This window comes from Macaca thibetana, chromosome 7 (assembly GCF_024542745.1).
Source record: "Macaca thibetana thibetana isolate TM-01 chromosome 7, ASM2454274v1, whole genome shotgun sequence".
In the NCBI taxonomy this organism is placed as follows: Eukaryota; Metazoa; Chordata; class Mammalia; order Primates; family Cercopithecidae; genus Macaca; species Macaca thibetana.
This window is the reverse complement of record NC_065584.1, coordinates 47,793,974-47,819,840: the sequence shown is the minus strand read 5'-3', so window position 1 is coordinate 47,819,840 and position 25,867 is coordinate 47,793,974. Positions and strand designations below refer to the sequence as shown.

The 25,867-nt window shown below is 36.8% G+C and overlaps 1 protein-coding gene across 9 annotated transcripts in view; it reads left to right on the top strand.

Annotated features, from left to right (window-relative positions):
* Window positions 1-2,402: 2,402 nt before the first annotated feature.
* Window positions 2,403-25,867, top strand: part of LRRC9 (leucine rich repeat containing 9) — a 147,632-nt gene continuing 124,167 nt past the window's right edge. For 4 of the 9 annotated variants that reach the window (XM_050797775.1, XM_050797770.1, XM_050797778.1 and 1 more), the window contains exons 1-8: window positions 2,404-2,557; window positions 9,765-9,859; window positions 10,167-10,247; window positions 10,521-10,739; window positions 13,177-13,317; window positions 13,876-13,939; window positions 14,233-14,303; window positions 20,674-20,856. In XM_050797775.1, coding sequence (XP_050653732.1) covers window positions 10,200-10,247; window positions 10,521-10,739; window positions 13,177-13,317; window positions 13,876-13,939; window positions 14,233-14,303; window positions 20,674-20,856 — 726 coding nt within the window. In that variant the 5' untranslated portion in view covers window positions 2,404-2,557; window positions 9,765-9,859; window positions 10,167-10,199. Of the gene's footprint in view, window positions 2,558-5,208; window positions 5,481-9,764; window positions 9,860-10,166; window positions 10,248-10,520; window positions 10,740-13,176; window positions 13,318-13,875; window positions 13,940-14,232; window positions 14,304-20,673; window positions 20,857-25,867 lie in introns of all 9 variants that reach the window. The other 5 variants (XM_050797771.1, XM_050797776.1, XM_050797773.1 and 2 more) reach the window with 5 other exon arrangements.

The window sequence follows — 25,867 nt, the reverse complement described above, 5'->3', positions numbered from 1 at the left end:
CAAATTTAACAATCTATTTAAAAGGTTATAATTAACAAATAACTATGTAATTCAAGATTTTCTTATTTGGGTCTGCAAAGTCACCTCTATTTCGTTAAAATAAGTGATTCTTTAATTCAGGATATGATATAGTAAATTTGCTATAACTAGTGGTATAATATCTCTTTCCAATTGTTTTTAGCTTCAATATGCCTTTACCATAAATAAACAGATTTAAATTAATATGGCTTGGCTTTTGTCTAGGAGTATGATCAGAGGTGAATGAAATGAAGTCTTATTTCAATCAGATGATTACTTAATTTGCTTGACTCTTTAGTAGTTTCAGTTTCCATCGTTTTTTGTTCAGACATAAAACCTTATGATAAAACTACTTTAAAGTGACAAAAGGAGATTAACAAAAATGATCACTCTTTTTGCATTGCTTCTATGGCTGTTAACTGTAAGCATCTTTTGCATCAAATAACATTTCGAATATGTGAACAACAGGCGATTCTTTTAAGACTTACCCTGTGGACAAAGGCTTTCTTTTGGCAAGTCACCAATGGTTATTAAGTCTACAGTTATACAAGAACTCAGACTCAATTGCTGACCGGCCAAATCCTTGAACTTTACCTAGAATAATAACAATCTTAAAATTACTTGTTTATATAATGTAAAGAAAACTGTTAGCTCTCTCCTAGTCTTTTACTGCTCAGGAAAATCCCAGTAGATTTCTAAAAATATTCTTTGATAATGTCTATACTTTCATCTAAGAGCTGGACCCCTCGAAATAAGAAACAGTGTAGATAATACACTCAACTGGTTTCTGATCAAATTTGTATGTCTAAAATTGTAGAAATCTCAACTATTATGTTCTAATTCGTCTTTATGAAGAAAATTCTCCCAAAGCAGGTCACCTTATTCAACTACATTTCAGAGAAGATAATAGTAAAAGTAAAAACTATGAATCTGACTTTTCTGGCATTAGTTTGAAACCCTTAAGCCACAAATAATTTTAATTAGCTTATTTCTAATTATCTATTAATGACAGAAACAATTTTCTGTGAAATAAGAATGTAGAGGGGAAACCAGTTAATTTTTCTATGTTTATGTATCTTTACGAACGGTCTATGTTACAGATAAAGTTAACTGAATAAGGGTAAATATGCTGAAATTGTTGACAATTGTTAAATGAGAATATTTCTAAAATCTGAACTTTTTCTTGGGAAAGCAGTTCAGAATTATAGTCTATTTAATGAGGTGGCCATCTGGTGACAGAAAAGAGCACTACAGACAATATTTTGCATTAACTGAACATCACTATTCTACACAAACAGACTGAACCGCATAAAAGAGAGCAACACTGTCCAAAAGAAACATAATTCAAGTCATACATGCAATTAAAAATTTTTCTAACAGCCTCATTTTCAAAATAGAAACAATAATTTTAACAATATTTTTTATTTAACCCAAAGTATCAAAAATATTTCAACATATAATCAATATGAAGATTAATAACGAAAGTTTTTTTTTTTTTTTTTTCATACTAAGCCTTCAAAATACAATGCGTACCTTACAGCACATGTCAATTTGGACTAGCCACATTTCAAGCGATCGTGGGCCAATCTGTGGTTAGCGGCTTATCCTACTGGACAGCGCAGATCTAGAGAACGACATGAGACCTGCGGTTGCTTTGGTTTGCCTTTTACTAAGTTCATTTCTCAGCCTCTCTGCCCACTCTGAAAAGTCTCCCCTTTCCCCCCTTTTAATTCTACTTTATTTTGTAAATAACTGTTGTCTCCTGAACATTTTGGAATGCTTAAAAGGCACTCAAAAGCCTGTCCGAGAAAGACGAGAAGACCCTCGGAAGGTCCCTCTCTTCTCCGGACCGCACTGGGCGTTCGTTTGCCGGCGCCGTCCTTCCACGCGGCTCGCCGGGCGCACAGCGGCTTCCGGCTGCGGTCAGCCACCTTTGGCCGCGGGAAGGATGCCGCGCTGGGGGTCGGGGCTCCTCTCGGCTGTCACGCCACCTTGTGACGTCACAGCGCCACGCCCTCGGGGCTCAAGGTCAGAGAGGCTCCGGGTTTCCAGGACCCGAGAGTCAAAGATATTCAGTGAGAGAGAGCGAGACTGGAGGACGCAAGGAATAGGTCTGCGCCACCTTGCCCATAACGCGTTGCTTTCAGTCACGTTCCGCGAACTGGCGAAAACGCGTGAAAACATAAGCGCAGTTACAGAGAAGCCTGCGAGGGAGAGGCTCCAGCTGTTTCCCCTGGAGCCCCAGCGGGGGGTCTTCCGGTTGGACCCCTGCTTCCGCTGATTGGTTGGGGGCCGCCACCACGTGATGCAGACCCGGGTCAGCCTCCGCTTTCCCCGCCCCTTTTATCCCCCTCCCCACCCGGAGGTCGCCGGAGGTGGAGAGCCGGTTACCGAGGCAACCGCCACAGGCAGTCTGTACACACCAGGCCTGGGGCGGGAGAGGGTTTCCTGCCTGCTGCTGCAAGACAGGGATTGGGAAGTCAGAGTGGACTCTGACTTGAATCGGATTGCCCTGGAATCCATCCTCTCTCTTGATAAGGTCAGAATCTGTCACCTGGTGGCCTTCGGGCGTACATCACCTGTAAGCAGGGCCCCGGGAGTCTTTGATCCCCTCTTTTTCCTTCCAAGCCATACCAAGAGGAAGACGCCAGTGAAGCAAAGTTGAGGTCAAGGGAACTCCGTAATGGTGCAATGGTGATGATAATGGTGAAAGACAGTGAGGTGGCTTTATTGAGGCAGTCAGGGTACCAGAACAAAGTTCAAGAGAAGGAAAGGGAGGGTGGCCTACAGCCAGCTATGCAGCCTTTACTGCACCAGTTAAGGTTCTGGGCTGGGAGAACCAAATGCTCCCTGACCAAACCTGACACTGCTCGTCTAGAGAGTGTAGGGGGTTTATTTGGACCGTCAGTGATAACTGATGGATTCTGATCCTTTTATACCCAAACGAGGAAATAATTTGACCCATACAGGACTTCTACTGGGCAGAAAAAAAAAATGAGTTTTCTCAGAATAACACCCTAACCAACGCTCATGGCAGACAGAAACATGGTCCTTTATACTCTATCATTGTACTCTGGTCATGGAGAACAATTATGTCTTTAAATTATACCATATGCCTGTGGCATGACAATTAACCCATTAAACAATTTTTTTTTTTAACACCTAGCATGTGCCAGGCAGTGAAGTTGTGATAGGTTCATAGTTTCTGCCCTCAATGAACATGTAACCTAGTAGGGAAGAAAGGCCCGTAAACACTGCTTTACAGTGTGACAAGTGCTATACGTAGAGTATGTGCAAGCCTTAACCAGAATCACAAGAAAGAGAATGCTTATAATACTACCAGAGAGAATGAAAGTCTTCAGAGAGAAGAGTGTTGATTTAAATCTTTAGGGAAGTATGGAGTATGCCATACAGCCAAGGGAAAAGGACATTTTAGGGAGAGGAAACAGCCCATGCCAAAGTACAGAAACATCCCATTCAGTTCCAGAGAACGATAGTTGTGGCCTGAACCTAGGGTCCTCTGTGGAGGCTGTGGTTGATGAGCATGTGAGGTAGGCAGGAGTCAGAGCATGGAAACCATGAATAGCTTCCAAAGGGGTAAAGTATGAGCAGATTTACCATTCAGGAGGCTGTCACAGTAGTGCAGAGGATGGACTTGAGGGAAGGCAGACTACAGGGAGGACATCCAGTTAAGGTGAGGTAATGAGGGCCTGAACCAAGACAGAAGCAGTTGGAATGAGAAGAAGGAAAAAAATGTGGTCAGACTTTTAAGAGGTATGTGCAGAAGGATTTAATGAGTGAATGAACCTAGCGGGATAGAGTCAAAGATTGGTTGAGGATAATAGCTCAACCAATAGAAGAATGGTGGTGTTATTTTTCAAGAGAAGGCATACATTAGGAGAAGGAGGCTGGTTGGAAAAAATAATGAGTTCAGTTTTGAACACAGTAACACACTGAATTTGAGATGCCTTTGGCACGTTCAGATGGAGCTTTTTCATGTGGGCAGTTGGATTTTTTTTCTTTTTTTTGCACAGAAAAGAAGGATTTTTCACAATGAAGAAAATAATTGGTTTGAAAAGCACAAAGTAGGCTGGGTGCAGTGGCTCACACCTGTGATCCCAGCACTTTGGGAAGCCGAGGCGGGTGGATCACAAGGTCAGGAGTTCGAGATTAGCCTGGCCAATATGGTGAAACCCCGTCTCTACTAAAAATACAAAAATTAGCCAGGCGTGGTGGCACGCGCCTGTAGTCCCAGCTACTTGGGAGGCTGAGGCAGAAGAATCACTTGAACTCGGGAGGCAGAGGTTGGATTGAGCCAAGATTGTGCCACTGCACTCCAGCCTAGGCGACAGAGTGAGACTCCATCTCAAAAAAAAAAGGGGAAAAGAAAAGCACAAAGTAGCTTTGAAATAACAAGTAGAGAGAAGCCAAGGAGAAAAGTTGAACCAAAGAAGAAAACTTAAAGGAGAGAGTCATCAGCATTGTCATATGCCATGTCAGGGTCAAGTTGAGAACTGAAACATGTCCACTGTCTTTGGCAATTAGAAGGTTATTGTTGACCTTGGTGAAAACATGCTGTAGTGTCTTGAGGTGTCCTCAGTCTAGACGGCAGTGAATACAGGACTGAATGCAGGTAGTGACGTGTTGCTAATGATTATCTAAAAGGTTTACCATAAAGGTATCTAAAAACAGCTATTTATAGAAGAACATAGGAGAGACTTTTTAATATAGGAAAGACCTAATATTTATATACAGAAATAAAAGAGATCCTTGAGAAGGAAATTTGGGAATAAATGAAAGAGGAAAATTTGACAGCAGTATTCTGAAAGAGACAGATAAGGACAGGATCAATACATAGGAAAAGGGATTTGTTTTGGACAAAAGGAAGAACACCTACTAAGACAGGAGTCAGAAGGAAAAGAAAAATACATATTTGAGGGGAAGGAAATAAGAAACACACATTTGATGGCACCACTGTTCTCTATGAAAATGGGGTCAAGATCATCTATTGAGACAGAGAGAAAGACCTTGAAAAGAGTGGTGAAAGGTTAGAATAGTCAGTAGTGTCATGAATCTCGAGTCTCTAGTCCCACTCTCCTAGGAGAGGAAAATATAAAACGCTTGTTGCTGAAGATCTAACTGAAGTTAGAGGTCATACATTTGTAGTGACTTCAACTCCATGCTGGTTAGGTGAAATTTTCCAGCAGCAATCCAAAGTGGAAAGATTAATCCAAGACATGCAGTTTGAGGTGTAAAAGCTATAGAAGTTCCTGGTGGCTTCTGGTTTTGTGGGGGAACCAGAGAAGACCTTTAGCCTCTTAAATGGGCCGGCCCTGAAAGAGCTTCAAAGAGCAGGAGAGTGGTTACAAGCTGGCCAACAGGACATTCACCTCTTGATGAATTCAGTAACTTCATCTGGAACCCTTGAGTCCATTTGTGACTGGAGAAAGCATACAAGACTTGTAAGTACCAGGAAGGTCTAGCATCTTTGTAATTCAGAAATAGTTATGCAACTTATAGAATTTGGGGTTTTATAATTAAATTGTATTTTTCTAATTAGCTGTTGAATTAGAATAAGATTTTCTGCTAAATAAGGGCATTGATGAAGAGAAAATAAGTTGAAGTGAGAGGTAAGATTTGTATCCCAAATGGGCATATGTTTCTTCCAAGGAAAAGTAGTCTCCTTAAATAAATGGAGAGCTATACCTTGTTCTTGAGGATTACTCAAAACTGTAATATGGAAGTTCTCCCTAATTAATCTTTACAATGCAACCTCAATCAAAATCCCAACAGAATTTTTAAAAACTAAATACAAAATAATCATATATTTTATTTGGAAAAAAACATGGAAGAATATCCAGGAAACTGCCAAAAAAGAACATGAGGTGGGAATTTTCAATATAAATCACAGTAATTAAAACAGATATGGCAGGGTGTGGTGGCTCACGCCTCCCAGCACTTTAGGAAGCCAAGGTGGGCGGATCACGAGGTCAGGAGATGGAGACCATCCTGGCTAATACTGTGAAACCCCGACTCTACTAAAAATACAAAAAAAAAAATTAGCTGGGCGTGGTGGCGGGCACCTGTAGTCCCAGCTACTCTGGAGGCTGAGGCAGGAGAATGGCGTGAACCTGGAGGTGAAGCTAAGGGTGAACCGTGATCGCGCCACTGCACTCCAGTCTGGGCGACAGAGCAAGACTCCATCTTAAAAAACAAACAAACAAACAAACAAAAACAGATACTGGTGCAGGAATAGACAGAGCTAAGGAAAAACACAGATTAGAAAGTCCAAAATTAGGTCCTAGTGTATGTCATCATTTTGAATATAACAAAGAGAATGATTTAATTCCTTCTACAATAGATATCTTGGACAAAGGCAAGATAACTTAGAACACCATTTGGTGAATTTGGAGCGTTGAAGGGAAGCCTTTGTCCTTTGTGTCGTGGTGGGCAGCTAGGCTATCCTTTGGTAATCACAGACTTTAATCCAGTATAAAAGGGTTTCTCTTCCCATGAGTAGAGGTGCTGCAAAACACTTTTTTAACTTGGTGCACCATTCAGATAAATCTGGAGAGGTAAGACTGTGGCCTGCATCTATGTGTGGGCCTTTGATGGAGCTTCCAAATTCTTTCAGGTTGCTTTCTTGACTGGCTTCTCTCGCAGCCTATGCTGTAATATCCTGAGGTTGTCTAAGAATGGAATAAAGACACAATTGCCAATAGAAAGCAGGGAAGGAATGCACAGCATTTCCTTCAATATAGACCCATCATCTGACCACTGTCACCACCGCCACTACCACCACCCTATTCCAATCACCATCCTCTCCCACTTATATTATTACAACTGCCCATTAACTAGTCTCCCTGCTTTTGCTCCAAACCCTACAATCTATTTTAAACATAGTAGCCAGAGTGATCTTTTTAATACTTATGACAGTTCATGTTACTCTTCCACTCAAAATCCCCATATAGCTTTTCATCTTACCATAATAAAATCCAAAATCCTCATAAAGGTCTACAAGATAGCACATGATTTGACCCTGAAATAACTCTGACCTCACATCCTACCATTATTTATTTCTCTCAATGTACTCCAGACACATAATTTTCCTTGCTATTCTGCAAATATGCCACGTATACTCTCTCACTGCCCCTCGCCCCAACTTTTTTTTTTTTTTTTTTTCATTTGCTGTTTCCTTCGCCTGTATGCATTTTCTCTACATTCCCGCATGGCTCACACTCACACTCCCTTATATCCTTCATTTCTTTGCCCAGATTCCACATTATCATCTGATAAGGTCTTGATCTTCTCTTTCCTCCCACCCCTGTCATTCTCTGTCTGGGGTTCTGTCTTATGCCTTCAATATGAATATTAACAATGAGTGAATGAATGAACAGAGTCCAATGTATTAGGATAATTTACTGACTGTGTTTTTCTTTGTGGTGCTAGCTGGGGTCCCGTCCCTCCTTCTTGACTCAGTGTCTTAGTCTATTTTGTGCTGCTATAATAAAATACCTGAAACTGAGCAATTTAAAAACAACATAAATTTATTTCTCACAATTCTAGAGGCTAGAAAGTCCAGTATCAAGGCATTAGCATCTGGTGTCTGCTTCCAAGATGATGTCTTGAAGTCTACCTCTTCTGGAGGGAAGGAACAGTATGTACTCACAGGGCCAAGTCAGAAGGGCAAAAAAAGGGATGAACTTTCTCCATCAAGCCCTTTAAATGGGCAGCTAATGGGCACCTAATGCCATTTGGAAGGGGAGGAACCCTCATGACCAAATTACCTCTTAAGGGCCCACCTCTTAATACTATCATATTGGCAACACCTGAAGTTTGAAGGGGACACATTTAAACCATAGCATTCAGCATGGTAGGGCAATGTCCTCAATTTACAAAGCATGAGTACAAATACAGACTGTGTGCAATTTTCTGGTACGTTTCTCAAACTCCTTTGATTTGGTCCCTTATATATAATACACAGCGACCCCTTTCCCAACCACTTCTGCTCTCAATTTGAAGATTTTTAAGAATCGTTTTGTGAAACTTCTTTCCCTGGTACCTTAAATTTTGGTCTGTAATATGGTTTGGCTGTGCCCCCACCCAAAATTTCATCTTGAATTGTAATAATCCCCACATTTCAAGGGTGAGACTAGGGAGAGATAATTGAATCATGGGGGCACTTTCCCCCATGTTTTCTTGTGACAGTGAATTCTCACAAGATCTCATGGTTCTACAAGGGGCTTCCCCCTTCACTCAGCTCTCATCCCGCCTCTTGCTGCCTTGTGAAGAAGGATGGTTTGCTTCCCCTTCTGCCATAATTATAAGTTTCCTGAGACCTCCCCAGCCATGTGAAACTGTGGGTCAATTAAAGCTCTTTCCTTTATAAATTACCCAGCCTTGGGCATGTCTTTATTAGCAGTGTGAGAACAGACTCTGGTTTGTGTTGATGGGCTTTTTTTCTCAATCTGATGTTGTCTCTGTCATTTTTAAAGACCTTTCTCAGTATTTCTGGCAATCATTGCTCTTTTTGTAGCACTGCTATATTCTTTTCTTGTTTTCGTATTTCTGTAGTCATTCTAGTGGGATTTGGGGAGGGAAGATAGGTCAATACACGGACTCAAATCATCATCTTTTTTTCTTAACATTTTAATTTATGTATATGCCAGCACATGTACATAATTTTGCATAAATGAATATAAATGAGCATATAAATGCCTTTAAAATCAAAATTTAGGTAGAATTTCATTAAAGTATAACATACATACAGAAATCACACACATCTTAGGTATCTAACTTTATTTTCAAATTGAACATAACCAGCACCTAGATCAAAAAATACATCAATATGAGCACTCTAGAAGCCCCTCTTTTGCCTCCTCTTAGTTGCTCTTCCCTGAAAGGTAGCCAATATCCTAACTTCTAATACTATAGTTTGTTTATCTTACATGAATTGAGTCATACAGTATTACTCATTGCGTGTCTCTTGTTCAGCATTTGTTTATGTGAAACTCACTCATGTTGCAAATAACAATAGTTGTTTGTTTCTCATTCCACTTTTAGGTAGCAATCCCAAAGAAATTTGTAGCTATGACCTGTATGACAAAATGTTCAGAGAAGCACTATTTAACCCCCAACTGGAAACAGTCCAAATGTGTACCCATGGTAGAAATAATAAATGTCTATACACTCAAACTAGGCAATTCTAAACATGCTTTTTAAAAAGTATAATTTCTTCTTTTCCATTTTTGCCTGGATCTATCCCCATCCAGCTTTACATTTATATTCTAGTCACAACAACTTTCACCTGCATCTAAGGAAACTCATATTAACAACTTAGTATATATCTTTCCATATTTTCTCCTGACAATAATTATACACATACATGCATTTACATATATACACACATGCCTATGGGGGAGTTGCTATTGTAAAGAAAGGGGTTATACTGTATACCATTTTCTGCATCTCTCCTTGTCAGGTCATTATATTAAAAGCAGGATTCTTATATTTTTTAGATAGTATATATCTGGAATAATATTCAGAAAATATTACAAATTATGAAAGTTGGATTAAGTTTTATTGAAGCTACTTGAGTATTAATTGGTTCATATTCTCTAGAATGAAGGAGAAGTTGTAGTATTTATTTAAATAAACATTTATTACTATGCCAAATATGTTGCTAAGCCCTAAGGATTCTTCTCTTTGCAGTCTAAGTATATTTAGAGAACTGTGTTCACTTTTAGACACGCAGTGTAATACAAAGGACAACCAGAGCCTGTTCAAATGAGAGAAACATGAGTATATAGTGAGAGAACTAACAACTTCAACTGTTAGTAAGGTAAGAGTGTAGATGAGAGATGACCATTTTCTTCAAGTATTGAAGGCTCATCGTGTGGAAAAAAATTTATACCAAGGGGTTTGACAACAAAAGGGAAGGAATTATGGAAAGAGAGATTTAAAATTAAAATAAAAAATAACATCCTAACAGAAAACCCCCTCAGAGTTTATACAGATACTTGGTAATGTACTATGTGAAGATTTCAAACTACAGTTGGGTGGTTCAACCTTAGTAGCGTTAAGGTCTATTTCAACTTTGAATGACAATGACTTTAATATTTATTTCATTTTTTCATTTTCCTTAACAGTTATAATGTTATGATCACTATTTTTAACGGAAGATGATTGAAAGTGAAAACCTAAACCAAGAAGAAATAATTAAAGAACTGGTGAGTCAAAGTCAAATTTCTTTTTATAACATTTGCAGCAATAGAAAATGGAAAGTTTTTATGCTCCTTTCTAGAGCTGGAAGGGTTACTTAGTGATTTCCTCTACCTAGTGACTTTTGGAAGCAGAGAATAATCATATATGTGATATAACTTTCTCTCGTGAGATTACAAAAATGGCATCAGTGCAATTGACAATTTATAATTTCTAATGGTAAAAGTAATCTTTTGATTATATAAAATAGGTAATGACCAAATTTCTTTCCTTTAAAACAGTGTTTGTGCAATGGCTTATCTTATGAGATGGTTGGACAAGAAGGATCAGATACATCAAAGTTGGAGATGTTTTTCTTAGGGTATCCTCGTATAGTCGGATTATCATTATTTCCTAATTTAACTAGTCTTACCATTGTTGCTCAAGATATAAAAGAAATTTCAGGGTTAGAGCCTTGTTTGCAACTTAAAGAACTTTGGATTGCTGAGTGCTGCATAGAGGTAAGTGTAAACATAAAACCTTACACAGAATATTTTATTCCGAATTCTTTGGCTTTAGAAAAATAATTCATTGAAATATATGCATAAGGCATGGGTTAAGACAGATAAATGAGCAAAGGATAGAAATTGATTTGTACAAAGGAAAAAATAAAAACGAGGAATTAAAACATAAACGTATTCTCCTTTTTAGTAATCAAAGCAAATCAAATCAAAACAGCAAGTTACTGGTACAAAACAGACACATAGACCAATGGAACAGAATAAAGAACCCAGAAATAAGACCACAAACTATCTGATCTTTGACAAAGGTGACAAAAACAAGCAATGAGGAAAGGATCATCTATTCAATATATGGTGCTGGGATAACTGGATAGCCATATACAGAAGATTGAAACTGTACCTCTTCCTTATACCATATACAAAATTAAACTCAAGATGCATTAAGGACTTAAATGTAAAACCCAATATAAAAATGCTGGAACACCACCTAGGCAATATCATTCTGGACATAAGAACAGGCAAAGATTTCATGACGTTGACACCAAAAGCAATTGCAACAAAAGCAAAAATGGACAAATGGGATCTAATTAAACTAAAGAGCTTCTGCAGAGCAAAAGAAACTATCAACAGAGTAAACAGACAATCTACAGAACGGGAGAAAATTTTTGCAAACTGTGCCTCTGACAAAGGTCTAATACCCAGCCTCTACAAGGAACCTAAACAAATTTACAAGAAAAAAACAAACAACCCCATTAAAAAGTGGGCAAAGGACATGAACAGACACTTTGCAAAAGAAGACATACATGTGGCTAACAAGCATAAGAAAAAAAGTTTAAAATAACTGATCATTAGAGAAATGCAAATCAAAATCACGATGAGATACTATCTCACACTAAGAATGGCTATTACTAAAAAGTCAAAAAAATAACAGATGCTGGCAAGGTTGTGGAGAAAAAGGAATGCTTATACACTATTAGTAGAAGTGTAAATTAGTTCAACCATTGTGGAAAACAGTGTGATGATTCTTCAAAGACCTAAAAACAGAAATACCATTCAACCCAGCAATTCCATTACTGGGTATATAACCAAAGTAATATAAACAATTCTGTCATAAACACAAATGCACGTGTATGTTCATTACAGCAGTATTCACTGGCAAAGACATGGAATCAACCTAAATGCCCATCAGTAGTAGACTGGATAAAGAAACTGTGCTATGTATACACCATGGAATACCATGCAGCCATAAAAAAGAATAAGATAATGTCTTTTGCAGGAACATGGATGGAGCTGGAGGCCATTGTCCTTAGCAAACTAACACAGGAACAGAAAACCAAATACCACCTGTTCTCACTTAGAAGTGGGAGCTAAATGATGATAACGTATGGACACATAGAGGGGAACAACAGACTCTGGGGCCTACTGAAGGTGGAGGGTGGGAGAAGGATCAGGAAAAATAACTAACAGGTACTATGCTTAATACCTGGGTGACAAAGTAATCTGTACAACAAACCCACATGACAGAAATTTACCTAAATAACAAACCTGCACGTGCACCCCTGAACTTAAAATAAAAGTTCAATAAATAAATAAATTGATTTGTGCAAAGGAAAAGCAGAAATAAGGAATTAAAACATAAACATATTCTACTTTTTAGTAGTCAAATCAAATCATAGCCAGTATTACTTAGTAATAAAATTGGTCCACTTAGACACTATTGGTTGTGTTGAAATTCTAACATCTATCTTGAAAAGAAATATTGCAAAACATCAAGAGCCATCATGGAAATGTACGGGGCATACGTTTTGACTTAGAAGTCCCTACTCTAAGATTTTATCCTAGAAAAGTAACTCAATAGCAGAAAACAACCATATGCATGAAGCTACTTGTTGCAGCATTATTTGTAACTAAAAATTTGAAACATAAATATGCTATACATCAGGTAATTTTTCAGACAATTATAAACTTAATGAAATATTCCATAATTATTAAATATAATTTGAAGGATTATGAAAACATTTTAGTCTTAATTTAAAAAGAGTCCCACAAAATTGTATGTGCATTAGGATTATGATGTGCTTACATGGTTATAATCATAACCATATAATCATAATCATTTCTATATGATTATAATCATAACCATATAGAAATATAGAATATATGATTATATATGATAAATATTATTATAATTATAACCATATATAAATAGATATAGAGTTGATTAAAATTTAAAGAGAACATGCAAAATTGAAAATAGTTGTATTTAAGTGGAAAACATGGAATATATTTTTTTCTTTTAAAACAGTTCATTTTGCTGGATATTGATTTTGCAATAAAATATGATATTTAAAAGAAAATATACTTAGAAACCTACTTTATTGGAAGGATTAATAGCAAAACATAAACTAACACTATTCAGTCTCCTTTTCATTTACAGAAAATTGAAGGTCTTCAGGAATGTAGAAATTTGGAAAAACTATATTTATATTTTAATAAAATTTCCAAAATAGAAAATTTAGAGAAATTAATCAAATTGAAGGTTCTTTGGCTGAACCACAATACAATTAAAAATATTGAGGTAAGATAATAATTTCAATTATCTATATGTAAAACCAATTACTACTGTAGAGTTTAAACCGCAATGTTCAAGATCATATTGTGGTTAAAGGCCAAACTATTCATGACTGGTACAATTATTGTTGTCAAAAAGAACTAACATGTATATAGCATTTTATAAGGTACAGAGGATATTGTATACATTACCTTCTTTACTCTTTACAAGCCTAAAAGGTAAGGCATTGTTATTCTTTCTTTGAAGGTTAAAAAAAAAAGAGATTTAGAGAAGTTACATAACTTGCCTAAGATTATAAATATACTCTGTGTGATGTATTCTTTTCCTCCTACTCCTCCTTTTTTTCCTCTCTACTCCGCTTCCTGTTCTCTCCTCCAATAATTCTAAGTTCCAGTATAGAGAACAAAGGTGGCTTCTTGGAGGCACTCATTTCCTTCTGTGCTCGTGATGCACAAAGTACCCTGTGCTCAGAGCACCTGGAGAACTAACCAGATTAATCAGAGATGATTTGTAAATGTTAATTTTAATTATTTGTTCTAAATTGTATGTTGTCTAAATTTTTAGGGTTTGCAAACTTTGAAGAATTTAAAAGATCTCAACCTTGCTGGAAATCTAATAAATAGCATTGGTATGTACTATTTCATTTGGAATCTGAGATAATGCTATAGTCATTTTTCATCAATATAAAAAGGATATGCTTAGATTTTTTTTTTCTTTTAGGCTTTTTTCTGTGATATATTTGCAAAGCATATTGAAACCTGTGAAAATATTATTCATTAATCAGTGATTACTAATTATACAATGGTACCATCAGTCTGTTTATATGCAAGAAATGATGGCTACGTACAACTCAGAAGTATGACAGAATATAAACAGAAGGTAAAATAATAAATTTAATTCTTTTCATCTTATTTTTTAAAGGTCGATGTCTTGACTCCAATGAACAACTGGAAAGATTAAACCTTTCTGGTAACCAAGTATGTTCTTTCAAGGTATGTTTAAGTGGAATAATTTTTATTTATCATCCTGAATCATGAACCATTGTGTTGCAGAAACTGTACTAAAAAGTCCCCCATTAAGGAATAAGTTCATTATTTTGGGCTGATGCTCCAGGAAATTTGAAAGTCATCTGACCACATTGGCCTTAATGATCTGACACTATTGAAACCAAACAAATAACTATTTACCTGGCTCTTAGGATACCATTTTCTCTTAGTTTTCTTCCAGTCTTTTGGCTACATCTCTTCAGTTTCTGTTCTTTTATCCTCTCCGAGCATGTAAGATATGGACTTCCCTTGATCAGTACTGACATCTTTTCTCATTTCTGTCTGCATTTATTCTCTAAATAGTCTCATCATGCCTTAAGACTTTAAATACCCTTTGTGTACTGATTACTCTAAACTAGAACCTTTACTTTCCTTGACAGCTCTCCAGGACTGTACACATATCTTAATGCAAACTAATTTTTCTTCTACCAGACCTTCTCCTGCAGTCTTCCTCACCTCTCTAAATGGAGTTTCCATTCTTCCAGTAACTTAAGCCAAAATCCTTATAGTCATTTTTGACTCTTATTATTCCTTCATACCCTCATCCTATCCATCAGCAAGTACAATTGGGTGCACCTTCAGAATATGTCCAGAGTCTGATCACTTCTTACCACCTGCATCACTACCAGGCTGATTCAAGACACTATGATCTCTAACCTGCATTAATGGAAAAAAGCTTCCTAACAATTTTCCTGTTTGTCCTTTCCCTACTATAGATCTGTTCTCCACACAGAAGCCTTATGGAACGTTTAAAAATCTGTCAGATAAAAATCACCCTTCTGCTTAAAACCTTCCCTTGGCTTCTCATCTCTTTCAGAGTAGAAGACATTTCTTATAATGGGCCATAAGACTACCTAATCTAGCCACCCCACCACCCCCAACCTGTCGCTTTGACTACAGCGTCTACCACTCTCTCCTTCGTTTGTCCAGTTTCAGCCACACTAGTCTGAATATACCTAGCACACAGTAATCTTAGGGCCTTTGCACTCGCTGGAATTTTCTTTCCTCATATACCTGCATGGCTCATTTCCTCGTTTATTTCAGGTCTTTGTCAAAATATTATGTTCTAAGTGACACCTTTCCTTCCCAATTTAGGTGTAATAGGAAAACCCTCACAACCCTCCCCAACCTGCAGCACTCGCTATCACTGTGCCACTGTTTTATTTTTCCTCTTGGCACATCCCTTACTAGAATACCAGCTCTCTGAGTACAGGAACTTTGCCTGTTCTCTTCATTGCTATATCCACAACCCTTAACATAGTGTTGGACATGTAGTAAATCTCAATAAACATTTGTCAAGAACATGAATGAAAGAGAAACAACCAAATAAAGGGACTTAATATTTATCACATATAATGTTGGTTAAAAGGTGACATTTATAATTTTGACAGTGTAAGACTGAAGGTGCATATTCGAACACATCCTCTAGAAAATATTGAAGAAAGGTAAATTTACTATAGAAATAACTTTGAGTTCATAAGTATTAAAGTAGGCATTATTCTACTCAGGCAAAAATATAAAAATACCAAAAAGCTATAGAATGAGGCAGATTAAGTCCCTTAAAAAGATATGTAAACAAAATTCTATTAGTGAAATTCAAGAGGAAATATTTGATAAGAACTTTGAAGTGTCAACAGAATTTGAACAAGCATTGGTGGGAGGATCTTCTGGGTAGTAGGGCGTGGGCATTCTAAGAAGGGGAAAACAATATGTACAAACACAGAGAAGTGAGAAATCAAGGGGTATATTTGAATAACACCAGCATTGTCATTTGACTGGAATATAGAGTATATATAGCAATATTGGAAGTTAACTAGAAAGGTCAATTGGGTCTCGAATATAGACGGTATTTTATAGACAACAGAGAGCTGTAAAATTTTTGAGCAAGAAAGTGATATGATCAGAAATGTTCTTTAGGGATAGTGATCTGCAGTTAGTGTTTATTGACTTGGAACAGCTAGAAGAAGAAAACCCAGTCAGGAGATTTCAGGAATAATCTAAATGAGAGATTGTGAGACTACGAATTGGAGTGTTAAGAGAAAAAAGAAGAAAAGAAGAAGAAGAGAAGGAGGAGGAAAGACGAGGAAGAAATAGATGCAAGAGACATTATGGTTGTTGAATTTGCAGAATTTCACAGCTAGTAGAATGTGAAGAGCTAGAGAGTCCGAAATGAATCTGTGATTACAGTTCTTAGCAAGCTCAAAAAATATACAAATCAGAAAAATAATGGCTAGTTTTGTGGGGGTGAGGGGAAGGGAATGTGTCTGGTTCTGGATATGTTGAGTTTAGAGTACCAGTGGGGCCCTCCAGGTGAAGATCTGCACACACAACACTGAGAAATGGGTAAAGAATAGTCAATACCTTACAATCTTGGCATAACAAGCAAGAGTGTGAAGCAATGCTTAGGGCCATGGCAAATTGTCTCTACCAACATTGAGGCCATCAGATAGGTGATCAGATTAAACGTGGAAAATAAGCCATGATAGAAACCAGAGACACTCAGAGGGTGGTAACAGTTGTGACAGGGACAGGCAGTAAGATAGATAACAGGATTGTGTGTGTGTGTGTGTGCATGCATGCACGCACATGCAAACGTGTATCTTTCCCCTTCTAGTTCTGCCAGTTTAAGATACTACACTAAATCTTTAAATCATACTTACTATATGGAAATTCTAATTTTCAGCCTGGTAAACACATCATAAAATTAAAACAAACAGACAAAAAAACCTTTGAAATAATTCTTACTTTTAAAAGAGCTCTTTTAAATCAATTAGAAACAAATAATCTAAGATACCCAGTAGAATAAAGGATAAGTGAGCAGATAATTCATAGAATTGAACTCCACATGACTAGTAGATTCATAAAATAATTTTCAATCCTACTAAGAATGAATAAAATGAAAAATAAAACGTGATATAAGGCTGGACATAGTGGCTCATGCCTGTAATCCTATCACTTTGGGAGGCCAAGGCAGGCGGATCACTTGAGGTCAGGAGTTCGAGACCAGTCTGGCCAACATGGTGAAACCTTGTTTCTACTAAAAATCCAAAAAAAAAAAAAAAAATAGCCAGGCGTGGTGGTGGGCGCCTATAATCCCAGTTACTCAGGAGGCTGAAGCAGGAGAATCTCTTGAACCTGGGAGACGGAGGTTGCAGTGAGCTGAGATTGCACCATTGCACTACAGCCTGGGTAACAGAGCGAGACTAGGTTTCAAAAAAAAAAAAGAAGATATAATTGTAATTGATAATATTTTATATAGTCAACATTTGATAAACATGATACTCTGTGTTAGAAAGATTAGGATAAGATGGGCATTTATATGACATTGGTAATCATTTAAAATGATAGAACTTTTCTAGAAAGCATTTAGATAATGTGTACCAAGTCCTTTAAACAGGCTTCTATCCTTTAATCTATCAATTCCTCTTTTAGGAATCTATTCCAAGAAAATAATGTGAAATGTGGATAAAGCTTTTATACTTAAAATAGGCTAAAATTCCAGAAGAGATCAGAGAGAGAGCTATGAACGTTAAATTCAGAGTGCTGTAGGAACATATAAAAGGGAGACCTAGCCTTGTTTGGGATATCAGGACAAGACATCCTTGAGGAGCTAATGTTGCAGCTAATGATATCAGACGTGAGTAGGAGTTGCCCAGGCAAAGACCCTTCCAGGCTTAAAAGTTAAAGCATGTGTGAAGGCTCAAGGTGGTTGAAAGGGGTATGGCAGATTCTACGAACTAGAAATCCTCTGTGACTGGAACACAGCAAGGGAAGCAATTATGACATAAGGCTGAAGAAGATAAGTGCAGGATTCTAGGAAAATAAGGCATTGCCCTGTCAAGAAACTATAGGGAAGTTTATCTTACCTGGCTAGCCATGGTACCCTTGTGGTGGTTATAAGCCGTGGCTGCATAGGCAGAAAGACCTCTCAGGTCTAGCTCTGCCTCACACTAGAGGCAGCATAATACAGTGGAACATGAAGTTTAGGTGAAATAACAATGTAAAGTACCCGAATAGTGACCAGCACATAGTAAGGACTCAACAGATCCATTGTTCTTATTATTGTATTACCATTACTTTAATTACACTGACCTGCTGTATTTCAGTATCTTTATTTTAAAAATGGTGATAACAGGATTATTATAAAAATTCATTGTGTGTCATAATATTTAAAAAGGCTTTTTATGGCATTATGACTGTCACGAAAACATTGAACCTGATTCACAGGAGCTTTTACTATCTTCATATTAGAAATGTTCCTGGAACACTATTATCTTAGATTTTTATCTGTAACCTTTCCTCCCACCCTAAGAAGATAACTATCCTATCCTGGTGGTGACTGAATAAATTCTGTGCCCACCTTCCAACCATACCAGGCACCAGAGCACTAATTTTCAGTGAGATTTTGTGCCTTCATGGACTCCACTGTCATCTGAATTTGGCATGTAGTTGGGGGATTTCTGTGTAGGAATTCAGAGTTTATACCCACCATCTACCAGCTCATTTATACCCACCATCTACCATAGTCAATGAAACATAGCAACCCAGTAATCAAAGGCTGCCAAATGGTTTACCTTCTTGCCCCTGCAGAATTTGACCAAATAATTCTCTGCACAGCTCTGTCCATAAATTTTCCTTTTAGAGCAACTCTGCTTAGTCCTCCTCCCCACATAGGCTCAGCCCAAGCCTCAGGTCAGACCAGTGAGCCACATTCTCACTTGTCCAGAGAGAGTTTGGAAATATATTGACCACCTCAACCTGTATTACTCTTGTTTCCAGCAACCTGACTTCACTATTCTCTTTTCCATTCCTTTTTTACTGTAACTTTAGAACTAATGCTTCCTGGTTCTTCCTTTGGATTTCCCTTAACCCTGATTCTGATTTTTCTAGCTAGCATTGCATCCTTTCACGTTTGACCCCACCACAGTACCCTCCTACCTCAGGCACCATCCTGGTAATGAGAAAGTATGAGGATATCCTCAAAGTTGGTTGAAAGTAATCAATTTACTTTACATATTTATTTAGTGCCTGCTGTGTTCTGAGTGCTGAGTGTTGGGAATACAATGTTAAACAAGACACAAACCGTGTTCTCCACAAGTTTATTGCAGGGTTAGCAAACTTTTTCTGTAACGACAACAAAAAAAAGCCAAATAGAAAGTATTTCAGGCTCTGTGGGCCACATGTGGCCTCTACTGCATATTCTTCTGTTTTTTCAATACTTAAAAATGTAAATAACATTCTTTTTTTGCAGATTGGGGGCCAAAGCCCATATAGACCCTTGGCTTATAGATACAAGCAATTGGCAATAGGGTATGATAAAGTCCATACCAAAACTAAGCTCAGTAGCTAAAAGAGCTCTTAGGAGGAACATTTATCCCAACATTGGGGGATGAAACAAGGCTCCCAGGGAATATGACACTGGGTTGGCCCTGACAGATTAAAAGGTGAAACTGGGGTGAAGTTCAGGCCACTCAAAAGGAGCAGCATGGGTAAAGGTCTAAGGACAAGATAGGGCTGGGCACATTCCAAAACTTCAACTGGTTCAATATGACTAAATCATAAAATATTAGGGTTTAAACAGGAAGAGGCAGGATGGAAGAGTTAATCAAGAGCCAGATGACAAATAAAGGAAAGTATAAATAATGACTTAAACATCAGGAAAAAATATGTTAAGGAGAAACATTGGTCTGAGAGTGCATATCAATCCTTCCTCATCCATAGGTTGTGAGAGAACTGAGGCCCTCAAGGAAAGTTAGACTTTAGTTGACCATAATAGGTAAAACAGGTACTTAATGGAAAAAACAAAACAAACAAAACCCAAAAATCAGGAATTCCATGATGATTGTTTGTAATGAACAGGGGATCCCATAGCCTTTAATGAATAGAGCAGATCTGGAAGCAGGGAGGATGAACAGGAGTGTTTCTAGGTGATAAGTATAGGAAATAGGAGTGAAGAAAGCAGAGACCTACAGGTATCCTGGGGGCAATTAGCAAGAGGGGCCGTGTAGGGGAGGCAACATATTAATGAACAAATGTGCTCGCATCACTGGCTTCAATGTTCCAGCTGGAATACATGATTTAGTAAATATTTAAAAGGCATAGTGGTATAGCGTATTGTTTAATTATTGTTGCTATTTTCTTCGGGAATTTAGCTTGTTTTTCAATAGAGAGAAACATTTTAGGCATCTAAATCACTTTAATGTATTTAAGCACATAATTAGAATGCATTAGAGTATGGCTGATCTTAAGTGTTCAAATACTGCCTTTAGAAATGACAGTCACAATTAATTGAACATTATCTTTGCTGGTGTTTTAGGAGCTCACGAACTTAACCAGGCTGCCTTGCTTAAAGGATTTATGTCTGAATGATCCTCAATATAAAACCAATCCAGTTTGTCTTCTGTGTAATTATTCCACACATGTATTATATCATTTGCCTTGCCTTCAAAGATTTGACACATTGGATGTGTCAGCAAAGCAAATCAAGGAACTGGCAGATGTAAGTACATCCCTAATGAGGCATCTGTGATTTCTGTTTTATTAGTTAGTTTATTAGTTAGGCTTCTTTCTGGCCATGTCCACATATGGTAGGTAGTATTATCAGTTCAGTTCTTGTTGCCAAGTCTACTTTTGCCCTAGTGAACTGGATATTACACATAAAAGTATATAAATAATAATATTAATACTAGAATCTTAATTTTGATGACAGTACTGGAAGGTGAAATAATGAAGTAATATTGCTTCTAATCTATACAAAACAAGAAGGAAATTGAAAAAAATAAGTGTCAAAAATAATTAGACTAGTGCCATGTATATATAAATTAAAGCTTAAATAACAGAAATGTAACAACTGCTTCTCCTTTGGAATATTACATATCAAAATTAGAAAATATCTATGGTTTATGGTAGTCGACCAAGGATTAGGTAGATTTTAATCTAATTAAAGATGGTTTGTGATTATCTGAAAGTTTAAGTAGCTGAGGACATCAGGGGAAGAGAAGTAACAGATGAAGACAGGAGTGGTGGAGGCCAGATTATGTGAGACTGTAGACTGTGGTAAGGACTTTGGTCTTTATTTTGAGTGAGATGGGATCCACTGGAAAATTCTGATCAGAGGTGGGACTAAGATGACTTATGGTTTAAAGGGATCCTTTTGAATAATGTATTAAGAATAGACAATTAGAGGGGGAAAGTTGAAAGCAGAGAGACCAGTTAGGAGATTATTCCAGTAACTTAGATGAGCAATGTGGATGGTTCAATGCATGGTGTTCACAGAGAAAGTGGTAAGAAGTTGGATTCTGGTAGCAGTTACAAGATGGAACCTATCTGGGTTTACTGATGGATTGGATATTAAGTACAGAGGAAAGAAGTAGAGAATAATTCCAAGATATTGACTGGAGCAATTCAAAGAATAAGTTGCTATTTGACGACATGAGGAAGAGTATAGGAGGAGTAGGGGAGGAGTAGGTTTAGAAGGAAAAATCATTATTTTAGAATCATGATAATTTTAGGCATGTAAAGTTTGAACAATTTTTTGAATATCCTAAGGGGACATGCTCAGTAAGTAGTTGGATATCCATATGAGTCTACTATGTGGGAGAGTTCCCCAGATTGGGGGTATAAATTAAAATATGAGAACTGAAAGCAGAAAGTTGGTACTTAAAGCTGTGGACTGGATGAGTCACCAAGGGAATGGTGTGGAAGAGAAAGTGTGTCACTTGGGTGCTAAATGTTGGGTAGATGAGAAGGAACCTACAGAGGAGACTGAAAAGGAGAACTAAGAGAGGCAGGTTCTTCTGACATTCTGACTGAGATTCTCATACATTTGGTTCAGTCTTGTAAATGTCAGGAGTAACATAAAGAACAACAAAAAAAGGAATTGTTAGACAGTTTCTAACATCTTAAATTAAGTAATTATATTTCATTTTCTTATTGTAAAATATTTACCCTCCCTTTACCTTTTAAGGCACAAATAAGATATATACTATAGTCCAACTTTAGATTCAGACCAAAATGATTTTCAAATTCAAAGTATTTTTAATGTATGGATTGATATAGATTTCTAAAATGCTTTTTTCCTTACTATGCATAAGAAGACAAGTTGTGGCAGTTCTTTGTGATGAATTCTTGAACAGAGTGCTATTGATTCTTCAGATTTTCACCTATGACTGTGACCTAGTTTGTGTAAACTACAAGTGGCAGGTAAAGTCAGAACCTACCAGGAGGACCACCAAAGAGTTAGTGTGAGACAGAGGGAAGAACATATGGGTTCAAATCCGAAGACTTGGATTCAAGCCCCCAACTGCATGTGCTACTACTGAAGCTCAGTTTTCTGAACTGAAACGAAGATGATGAAAATAGTATCTGCTTTTCAGCACAGGGTTGTTTGGGGGAGCCAATGAGTTAATGTACATAAAAGCCCATTTTAATTGTTAAGTAGTATAAAAATAAGTGCTATGAAACTATAGTTGAATATAATTCTGTTTATGACTTTGAATTCTTTTTTGGCCACCTAAGATGCAAAGGGATCAAATTTTGTCTTAGTACAAACATGCAGCTGAATTTAGCATTATAACTAGTCCAATTTCTTTTTCTTAAAAGTTTTGACAGGTGTGGAATTCTACCAAAGTCTTTGAAAGTGACTTTGACATTAATTTTTTAAAGTCCGAATACAAAAAGCAAGTTGCATGTGGTCAGCCTACAAAGTTGATTGGCTATAGAGTTACAGTTTATAAAATAATCTTCCCTCCTTCCCCAAAATCTTACTATATACTCTCAAACAAGGACAAAAAAAGCCCCGTTCATTGACAACTCTTATTTATTGTTATGACATACTAAGTGATTTTGAAAAAGTTTAGAAATAGTAAAATATCATAATTTTTGTTTCTATATGAAGATATAGGTACATTCTTAATAAATTAGAAAAAGTTGAAACTATGGTAAGATTTACTAGACACTAAAGTCAGTCATTTTCTGCAGAAGATGGGGCAACTGAGAAGATGGGAAACATAAGTGGGAAGTAGACTTTTCATTGTATAAATCAATTTTTTTGGTTTTTGAAATGTGAATATATTGCTTATTCAAAAAAATTAAAATAAAACTCGTATGTTTTAATCTTTTATTTACCCCACCTAGGGGATTCCAAGTTAAATTTAAATTTTAGATAAATAATAAAGATGTTTTAGTATAATTAAATAAGTATAAGTAAGTTTGGTATTATGTATATTAAAACATTATTTGTTGTTTATCTGAAATTCACATTTAATTTGGCATCCTGTATTTTATCTGACCAAATTAACTCCATCCCATGTTCTCTTGTTGTGTTATTTTCTCCCTTTTATTTACAATTTATGCATAATAATTCTATATATAATGATCAAATAAGGGTAATTAGCATATTCATCTCCTCAAACATTTATTTTCTGTTGTGAACATTCAAAATCCCTTCTTCCAGATTTTTGAAAATATACACATTATAGTTAACCATATTCACCCTGCAGTGCTACAGAACACCAGAATTTATTCTTCCTATCTAGCTGTAATTTTGTACCCTTAACCAACCTTTCTCCCCATTCTCTCCTCCCGACTACCTCGCCTACAGCCTCCAATAGCTACAATTCTGCTCTCTACTTCCATGAGCTCAAAAAATGTTTTTAGTTCTCATATGTGAGTGATAACATGCAGTCTTTATTTTTCTGTGCCTGACTTATTTCGCTTAACATAATGTCCTTCAGGCTCAACCATATTGCCACAAATGACAGGGTTTCATTCTTTTTTATAGTTAAATAGTATTCCATTATGTATATACACGTGTGTGTGTGTAATATGATATACATATATTACATTTTCTTTATCCATTCACCTATTGATGGCATTTAGGTTAATTCTAAATCTTAGCTATTGTGAATAGTGCTGCAGTAAACGTGGGGGTGCAGGTATCCCTTGGATACACTGATTTCCTTTGTTTTGGATAAATACCCAGGAGTGAGGTTGCTGAATCCTTTGGAAGTTCTGCTTTTAATTTTTTGAGAAAACTCCATCCTGTTTTTCATAATGGCTGTACTAATTTACATTTCTACTAACAGCATATAAGAGTTCCCTTTTTTGGGCCCAGGTGAGCAGATCACTTGAGGTCAGCAGTTTGCAACCAGCCCGGCCAACATGGTGAAACCCCATCTCTACTAAAAATACAATACACATTAGCCGGGTGTGGTGGCAGGTGCCTCTAATCCCAGCTACTCGGGAGGCTGAGGCAGGAGAATTGCTTGAACCCACAAGGCAGAGAGGTTGCAGTGAGCCGATATTGCGCCACTGCACTTCAGCCTGAGCGACAGAGTGAGACTCCATCTCAAAAAAAAAAAAAAAAAAAAAAAAAAGAGTTCCCTTTGCTCTGCATCCTCACCAGCATCTCTTTTTTTGTGTGTGTGATTTTTATTTGCATTTCCATGATGGTTAGTTAGTGATGAGCATTTTTTCATATACCTAGTGGCTATTTGTATGATATCTTTTGAGAAATGTCTGTGCAGTTCCTTTGCCCACCTTCTGGTTGGATTATTTGTGTGTATGTGTGTGTGTGTGTGTGTGTGCGTGTTTCATTTGTGTGTGTATGTGTTTGGGTTTTTTTTTGTATTTTGCTTTGCTGTTGAGTTGTTTGAGTTCCTTGTATATTCTGGATATGAGATCCTTAATGGATGAGTAGTTTGCAAATATTTTCTCCCTTCCATAGTTTGTCTCTTCACTCTGTTGATTGTTCCCTTTTGCTGTGCAGAAGCTTTTTAGTTTAATGTAGTACCATTTGTCTATTTATGTTTTTGTTGCCCATGCTTTTGAAGTATTTGTCATAAAATCCTTGCCTAGATCGATGTCCTGAAACATTTTCTCTTTTTTCTTCCAGTAGTTTTATGGTTTCAAGTTTTACATTTAAGTCCATTTTTTGAGTTGATTTTTGTATATGTTGAGAGATAGGGGTCTAGTTTCATTCTTCTGTATGTAGATATCCTATTGTTTTAGATTTAAGAATTTATTAGAATTATTTTTAGCTGTAACTGACCCACAGAATTTTGTATTGGATTTCCTATTCTCTCCAAATAGGAAAAAAAAAAAAATCAAGAAACACCATTTCCCATTTCTTAAGTTACAATTTTTTCTTTTAACTCAGTTGCACTTCAGAAATTAAGCTTTTATTTATAAAAGATATTTAATCAGTTTATCATGATCCTAAAACAAATTTTTTTCTTGACTGTTCTTTGTTATGATTGTCTTATTTTTGGCAGGGGAATTTGGTGATTTCAGTTGCAGTACTTCATAATATGCATGGGGAAATAGAATTCTTCTGGCCTCTCATCATACTATGTATTTGTTTCTATTCTGCCTTTTATGCCAGAAAATTACATTAGGATCTTAATTATCCACTCCATACTAAATAAATTTCATAAGAAAAGACTGCATCTGTAGAAAATACATGTCTAAGAGTGTAAAAGTCTTCCAACTTATTTGCTTTCATTATTTCA